The 8,566-nt window shown below is 43.4% G+C and overlaps 1 protein-coding gene across 3 annotated transcripts in view; it reads left to right on the top strand.

Moving 5' to 3' along the window:
- SIL1 (SIL1 nucleotide exchange factor) overlaps window positions 1-8,566 on the top strand; it is a 312,127-nt gene that overhangs the window by 189,558 nt on the left and 114,003 nt on the right. For all 3 annotated transcript variants that reach the window (XM_019506554.1, XM_019506552.1, XM_019506553.1), the window contains exon 7: window positions 5,800-5,921. In XM_019506554.1, coding sequence (XP_019362099.1) covers window positions 5,800-5,921 — 122 coding nt within the window. The remainder of the gene's footprint in view (window positions 1-5,799; window positions 5,922-8,566) is intronic.

Below are 8,566 nucleotides of genomic sequence, written 5' to 3'. Positions count from 1 at the left end.
TAGGCATCTGGCTGGGGTTACTTAACCCCAGTGCTCTTTCCTCCCTGGAGCAGGGGGGTCGGACCTGATGAACTGCCTTCTGACCCTAGAAATCTATGAAATTCTCTCTTCAGCCTGAAAGCATTCAAATCCCTTGCATGCCCTAGCCGTCAGGCTAGAGTCGTGCCCTTCTTCGGTCCAGAGAGCTACTCTTTCTGCACTGGGACATCTCCAATATAAGGAGTGAAAAATGCTCCCACCCCAGAAAGGCTACAAGGATTCCTACTGGCCAGCTACAGACAGCCCCCTGGCTCAGTACGTTGACTAACTCTCCCCATGCACTTTACTAGGACCCCGTTACTTTAGAAGGATTCTGGGTTATGCACTACTCCTGACCTCAGAGTGCAAGTCCTTAACTGAATCAAGCACCTAATTCATAAGCAATTCCAGTCTTCCTTCCCAAACTGTGCATTCCCCACCAGGATAACAGGAGGGCACCACAGCTACTTTGTGTGGTGCATTGTGGGAGTGACGCATAATAAAATATAGTCTCCTATATGGATCTGTGCTTTTTGCTCGTTGTCTGTGACCTGTGTTTCTGTACTTGCCAACCCCATTATGATAGTGTCCTGTGCTTGTGTGTACTGTCTGCTGTTAGGATTTTTGATAGCTGTTTTGATGACCTGTGTTAAGTGCATTCTTCATCTTAGCCTGGTCCCTGTGGAACAGGTATCCACAGCTCAGAACCCATTTCCAAAAGGCCAGTAGGCTTCACTGACCACCTCTTGCCTTGTCTACCTCTAGTACCAGACAGCAGCCACTACCCCCAGGCCAATAGGATGCATGTTTATCCATGTGCTTTTGGTGGCTCCCCTCAGCAGCTGTACTATCAAAGCATGAAGTGCCTTCTGGGAAACACCAAGCGCTAAAGGGAACAAGGCTGCTGGCAGAAGGCCTCCGAGTATCCTATATATGCCTGCTGCTGGACAGTGAAGGAAGTCTTGCTGCTTGGCAGAGGTGAATTAACTTTGCCAGCAGAATGGAGGGTTCTGCCACCAAAGAGGAGCTTTGGGCATACAGCTCTGTTAGCTTAGTTTCATACTGGAAATCAGTTCCAGAAAGAAAAAATACTGAGGATGAAGAGAGTAACATTAAGGCTTTGTCTACCCAAGAAAGTTTGCTTGGGGATTTAATTAGTTTGTTTGTTTTTGATGTAACCTAAGGGGTGAATTTAAACCAGTTTCATTATACATGTGTAACCCTCTTATGCACACTTTCAATCTAGTTTGAGTAGGCTGCTTTTCATTTTAGTGTTTTGTTTGGAAAAAGCTTTGTGCTATGCTGAAAATAGCTACTCGTACCAGAACAAATATGTGCAAGCAGGCAGGTACTGCTGTAACCGTATCTGTATAACTATATTGGAATAGCAAGTTAATCTTTCCCATATATGTAGACTGTTGAAGAAGTGGCCAGTGCCTAAGGTACCAACAAAAAGTCGATATCCTAAAATTACCCAATGGCAAGTGGTTCTCCTATTCCTCTTGACTTGAGTTTGGGAGCTGTATTTGCCTGTAAATCAGCTGTTGCCTTTGTGCAGCCTTTCTCCTTTATATTCTGTTTCCCACAGCAGTCACATACAGAATACTACTAATGAGAAGTCTGCTTCCGGATGAAGGTGGGGTAGAAAAATTGGGTGAGGATAGATTGAGATTGCAGTTGAAGAGAGATTGGTTGTAGCAGACGAGAGGCTTGGTAGACCTTGGAGACTGAAATGTTTTCTCAAGTCTTCTGGCAGTGTGGTCCTGTTATATTAGCTTAGGCAGAGTGGGGAAAATTGTACTGCTGCTATCCATGCTGTACCCTTTCTGGGGACAAGAGATTAGTCTTCAGAGATGGAAACTGGAAAAATTCTCACCAGCAGGAAATTAACTTAAAGAACAAGTTTCTTTTTTTCTTTTTCTTTTTCTTTTCATTTCCTTTTCTTTTCTTTCTTTTTTTTGAGAATTTAAAGTTTTACTTTTCAAAAGTAAAAATGGGGTGATAAGAACCAGAGCCCATCTGCTGAGATTCCTGCAAAAGGAAATTGCATACATGTATTATTCCAATGTCCTTGTTCTCCTATTTCTATCCTGAATCTTTCATATACACTCAGAGTTGCATACTCTTTGTTCCCAATATGTCTGTCACCATGTGCATTTGTCTTACTCAAAGAATGAATGTGGACTGCAGATGTCCTGCAGGCTGGGTATTTACACTTCAGAACCAGGGAAACCGATTTTTAGTCTCTTAATTTAGAAATGCTTGTGTAGATGGTAACAGACCACTGCTTTCTGGTTTGTTGAATGGAATCATGCCCTAATCCAAACACACAGATGGGATCTGAATAACCAAAGGAAGGGAATGGGGACAAAACAGTGTGACTAGAGTAATAGGATTCTTCTGTGCCTTGACCACAGCATTTGTATGAGAGACAGATGTTGGTGCAAATTGTGGATGGGTAGTCCCTCTTCATCAGCCAGGTGCTTGATAAGAAGTATTACTTACCCCTCAGAGGGCCTGGTGACTGCTTTTCTTTTCTTTTTCTTGCTAGTTGTTTGATACGAACGTCAGCAATGCTTATATAGAGCTGCCAATTACAGTTGTGTAGCAGTGTACACAAAAGAATGAACCAGGCAGGAATTTTCTGTTGTGTAACTCGTACCAGGCTAATGGGATCTGAGTAGCAATCTTAGCAAGACACTACAGAAGGATGTTATGGCAAGTAGCCAGACCTGTGCAGACCTATTGAGGATACAGTATTAGGCTCCCTTACCTCTGCTTTTTAAGGTAACGGTCCAGAAAGTCTTTCAGCCTCCAGTTTGATCCCTCATGGTCTGTCCTGCTATTGCTAATATTCTGGCCTCATGGGTCTTTCCTAATACTAGTTCCTCAAGGTGCAAAATGTATTGTGGAGGTGAAGTCCAAGAATGGAGAACCGTGTGCATTGCTGAGATTTCTTAGCAGAGGGTTGTGGTGCTCTCTGAGGAGCAAATCAGAGCAGAATTCTAGGGCGGTAGCAAGCAGAGCAGCATCAGTACCTCCGAAGCAGCAGAGAAACCTGACAGGAGCTGAGTTCATCCTTAATGTAACCAGGGAGGGAGCAGTGGAACAGGGTCAGGGATTGGATTGCAGCGTGTGCAGAATGGGATCAGGCGACTTTCTCAACAATGTGCTTTTGAACAGAGGCGCAGGGCTGGGGCACACATTTTGTCTAGCTCTTATTTTTCCATTTAGGATCCACTCAGCATGGACTGAGGCTTTCAGGTGATACCTAAAAAGAATGATGTGCCCTGTTATTTCTAACATGCACAAAACATGCAAAGAGGAAGAAAACGAAGCATAACTCACTTAAAGCTAATATATTTGCTTACCAGCAGTCTCCATTTTTTTTCTCCATTATTTATCCTTCTTTCCTTTTTTCTCTCTCCTCCATCCAAAACTGCTTCCAATGCTAATTGCCTCTCCTTTCTGTGTTATTGGCATTCGTTGTTTCTCCTCTTCTCTTTACTCTCACTTTTCCTCTCTTTTCTGTCTCCCCAAATTTAAAGCTGTTCCTTCTGTGACTCCTGTCATATGCCCATCTCCTGTACCCCAACTGTGCTCCATATTTGTTTTATTGGAGAGCTCTCTTTGGCTTTCTTCTGCCCTCTTTTCAGTGGACTGGAGTGAAGCTCCAGCTGACTGCATCACAGTTGTTCAGCAATGCATTCCCAGCTCTCCAGGGAAGTTCTTGCATGATTTTTTTTAAAGGTGACTGAGAGGAGTAGTGCTCTGAGCAGACTCCAACAAATAAGCTAAGGTTAAAAAATAAATATTTAGAGTATTTACATTGTTTTAACAATTTTTATTCTAGGCTTATGACTGGAAGGTCTTTTACTAGAACTAGAGCTAACCTATAAGACTTGCTCAATAAGCTTATTCTATATGCACACATGGAAAGTATGGAAATTAGCCATGCTGTTTCCCCTATCATCTCAGATTTTTTTCTTCAATTTTAGTTTTATGTACTAAAATTTACAGTTATTGGGTAATAAAAGTAAATGCACTAAGATTAGTTTGGTGGGTAGATCTCTGTGTAGAGGAAGGTCAGCTTAGAGGAAGATGAAGTGGACTGTGGAAAGTTATCTTTCTCATGCCCAGTTTAGAATTCCTTTTTTCATCTCATGCACTGTTTTGTTTGCACCTCCATCATGAAAGGGGGATGGGGAAATTCCAAAGCCAAAAGATGGCAAGATTAAAAAAATAAATAAATGGGGTTTTGTAAACTCCTTTCTCTTTTAAAGGAACAGACACTATATCGGGGCGGCAAAGTCCGACCTGCAGGATGGATCTGGCCGGCACTGGACTCAATTTCCCAGCAGACCCTGCCTGTGTGGCTGGCAGGGCGCAGGGCAGGGCAGGGCAGGGGGCTGCTCTGGAACTGCTGGGATCCTGCAGTGGGGGCAGCTTGATGCAGCTTTGCCCTGGCTCTGGAATCTCAGCCTGCATGCTCTGGGCAGGGGTGCACAGCCAGCAGATTGTGGCTCTGTCCCAACTCGGGACCACGTTGTCACCACTGCAAGGAGCTGGGGCAGAGCTGCAATCCGCCGCCTGCATACTCAGGGCAGGTGCGTGCAGACAGCAGATTGTGGCTCTGCCCTGGCCCCGGACCAAGCTACCCCTGCTGCAAGATCCCAGTGGCTCCAAAGCAGCTCCCAGCCCTGCCCTGCCCTATGGCACACTCTGCGAGCCAGACTGGGGCCAGTCTCCATGGAAACCTCAACTTTGCACTATCACAGCACAGCTGCAGCTGGGGTCTCCATGGAGACCGGCCCCAGCCATGCAGGCAGGGGCTGCTGGGAAATGGAGTCCTGCTGCTGGCTGGAGCTGCCATTTTGCCCACACGTGCATTATATGTTATTTATAAACTGTTTGGCATTGTCCCTGTAAATTTTTATTGCAAACTAGTTGTGTAGACAATTTTCTAATGTTACAATTCAGTGCTGATGTTTTCTTTCCCCACAGTTCCATAAGGGTAGCTTAAAATCTATTTCAAAAGTATTTTTGAATATAGGATTTGCCATAGTTGAGTGGTTCATCTACTTGGAACAATTTTCTCTGATTCTATTTAGTTTAGTACTGGCTGCTTCTGAGGAAGGGGCAGGAGTCTGCAACCAGCAGCTATAGGTTACCCTGCCTCCAGGGAAGTTTCTTGCTAGCCTCCATCAATTAGAGCTTCCAACTTAACATAGAACTGTGGACAGTATTAGTGTAGAAAGTCTGCAGCAGTTTCTCTCTTGCTCCAACCCAGCTATTTTAGAATATGTGGCAAGTGCACTATTGCTGCTGCCAGGTTACTAGACAATTATTTCAAACTCTTCAAGCTTGCCGATTGGAGCTCTTTTTATATTTGTATAACTTACAATTCCCTGGTTTCCCAGTAGTGGTCTTCTGGAGTGAGAGAAAGGAGAACTTATTTTGTTTTGACAGCATCAGATTTCCTTAGTTAACCACGTGTCAGAGGAAAGTTTAATCAAATTATTTGAAATTTCAGTGATGTGTTCTGTATTTGATCACAGCCACCTGTCAGTATATATTGTTTTTGTAAATGTCGAGTCTGATCCTTTTAGACAGCATTGTATGAAGTATGAGCTAAGATTTTAATATTTAATTTTCAGGTGCTTTTCAGACAAAATACAAGTTAAATTTAGAAGAGATTTGGTCGATTTTAAACTTCATTTATAGATTTTATACCATTTGCATATCTGTTATCTTTAACAACAGTGTGGAATTCCTTCATAGGTGGACAATGCTAAAGACTTTCTTTCCCTGGGTGGACTTCAATTAATGATTGACGGACTAAATAGTACAGAGGCTGTGATGAAGGAGCATGCTGCCTTTGTCTTGGGAGCTGCATTATCTAGGTGAGTGTGTGTGTGTGTGTGTGTATATATTAGAGAGAATGGGGTTGGGCTGAATGAGAGAAGATGCCTCCAAGAAAACAGACATTCTAACTGCTTGTCTCCATCTCTTTGACTAGATGTGAATTCTCTGTAGTGTCTAGTATCCAAAAAAAAATAACCCAAGGCTGATTAGAAAGTTTGCACTAAAGATCTGTTTCTTTTCCTCTCCTTCATTTAATCTTTTCCACATAAACAGTTCACTTTTTAATAGTGAGATGGTGACTTGAGGCACTCTGCAGTCTTCTGGAGTAACTAAATCTGAAGCTTTTAAATCTAGGAGCCTATATTTGCAATGAAACTTGCATGTACTAATGAGCTCAGGGTGACTTGCATTGGAATGGGTGCCAGGAAACAAAATAAACAACAGGTTGATCTGAAAGGTGTTTGCAATTTGCTTAAAGATTGCTGGTGTTGAAAGTTATCTCTTTTCCCCCCCTCATACTATATAGTGCTGTACCATTCTTCAGAGTGTACAAATTTTGGTAGGGTGGGTTTTATACTGATGGATTTTTTGTTTTAACAAATTCTTTTGGGTTTTAGTATTAATATTTGTGTATATGTTGAGCTGAAAAGTATGGTTAATTAATCAAACACTCACAAATCAAGAAATATGGAGTGCTTACTGAAAGCCAAAAACTTGATGATAATTTTGTCTGCTTGTTCTTATGTCTTCAAATATGGTCACTTTACATCAATATAAATGATTTGTCATTTAGAATAGCATATAAAATAAACTCTAGAATCATTTAGACAATCTGACATACAGTGGACCAGACCTTCAACAGCTGTAGATAAGCAGGCCTCCCCTGGTTTCAGTTGAGTTAGGCTGATTTAAACTAGCTAAGGGTCTGACTCACTGTTTTCAGACCAAAAATTCAAGATGTGTCTCGGTGATATCCACAAAAATAAGCCACTTTTTTTTTTTTTTATCACACTCAACAAGTGATAGATTGGTTTCTTTGGTAAGTCTCTCTCAAAGGAAATGCAGCCTCTTTCTTCATATCCTGAAATATGTTAGAGTATAAATTGCTTTATTGGACTCCTTAGTAAAGTGTAGAATCTTAATTGTAACTTTCATAGCTAGAGAGTGATGCTCTATCTGAGAGAGGAATCTGGAAACATTTTGAGGCAACCTGAAAGAATTAAATAGCATATTCCCTGACTATAGCTAAAACAACACAATCATGATGGAGGAAATTAATTATCTTACAATCTGAATGCGTATCAGTGGCCACTAAAGTCTGTATATTGTTTTTCACTAAATTAAAAATGCATTCTGTTGAGCAGAAGAGTACATTTTTTAAATATGGTGAAACTAAGGATTGTTCCTGGAAACACTGAGGGGGTGGGTTTTTTGTTCTGTTTTTTTAAGGACATTCGGAAACATGGTACATTGACTGATACTCTGATTCCCAAATTTGAGGAACTCTTTATGCTTTTTTTCTTGGCGTTGCTTAAGCTTTCTTATTAAATAGATATTTACAATGTCAACTTCTGTATTTTGTGATATCTGCTTAATTTCTTTGGTGCTTGTCTGTCTCTATTTCAAACTGCTTTAGTAGTTGGCACTTGTGAAGCCTCTCCTGGAGTACTGAGAGATGTAGACAAACTGAAAAGGGTCCAGAGGCAAGCAACAGAAAATTTGATTAGAGGCCTTGAAAACCATGATGTATGAGGAAAGATGGGAAGAACTGGAATTGTTTAGTCAAGATGAGAAGATTGAGCATTCTTATAGTCTGCAGGGGTCAGGACAAAGAGTACCAGTCTTAAATTGCAACAGAGGAAACCTAGATTAGATATTAGGAAGAACTTTTTCATTGGGGGCCTGTAGCAAGAGGCTTGGGTGCTCCTGCTACTTTTAAGAGCAGGCAGGTGGCAGAGTAGGTGGTAGGTGTGGCCAGAGACAGTCTGGGGTCACATGGCCCAGAAGGGAGTTGGGCTTAGAAAGGCTATAAGCCCAGGCCCTGAGCTGAGCAGGCAGTAGGGCCCTGGAGGCCACTGAGAGAGCATTGTCTAAGCAGGATGGCTGCAGCTTCTGAATCCCAGCAGCCTACAGCAGTCTGGAGTTTGGGAGGAAGGGACTAAGGCAGGGGTGGGCAAAATACGGCACATGGGCCGGATCCAGCCCATGAGGTCATTCTATCTGGCCCACGGGGCCCCTAAAAAATTTAGAAAATTAATATTTATCTGGCCTTGGTTCCCATCAAAAATGACAGGAGCCAGGAGCAGTAGGACCCAGGGGAAGCCTTGTCGAGCCCCTGCAACAGCAGGGCCTGCCCAGCCCCACCCCCCAGCTAGAAGCCTCAGCAGGGGCTTCTGGCCTCTGGCCATGTGTCTGCCCCGTGCCAGAAACTCAAGTAAGGGAGGGGAGGTGGGGGAAGGGCAGGGGAGGACCCTGGGCATGGAAGGACCCTGGGGAAAAACAGCACAGGGAAAAGCAGCTCCTTCCCCACCCCGTGGCTGGTGCTCCCTGCTGCAGCTGCTCGCAGCCCATGTGAGTCTCTTCTGAGCAGGCACAGGCAGCCCCATGCGGGCTGCGAGTGGCTACAGCGTGGGGCGCCAGGCACGGGGTGGGCGATGGACCACTTCCCCCCCCCCCCCCCCCC

The sequence above is a fragment of the Gavialis gangeticus genome, unplaced genomic scaffold (assembly GCF_001723915.1).
Source record: "Gavialis gangeticus isolate Ggan-Ray unplaced genomic scaffold, GavGan_comp1, whole genome shotgun sequence".
NCBI classification, from domain to species: Eukaryota; Metazoa; Chordata; order Crocodylia; family Gavialidae; genus Gavialis; species Gavialis gangeticus.
The sequence above is the reverse complement of the archived record's forward strand: the minus strand, read 5'-3'. Positions and strand labels throughout refer to the sequence as shown.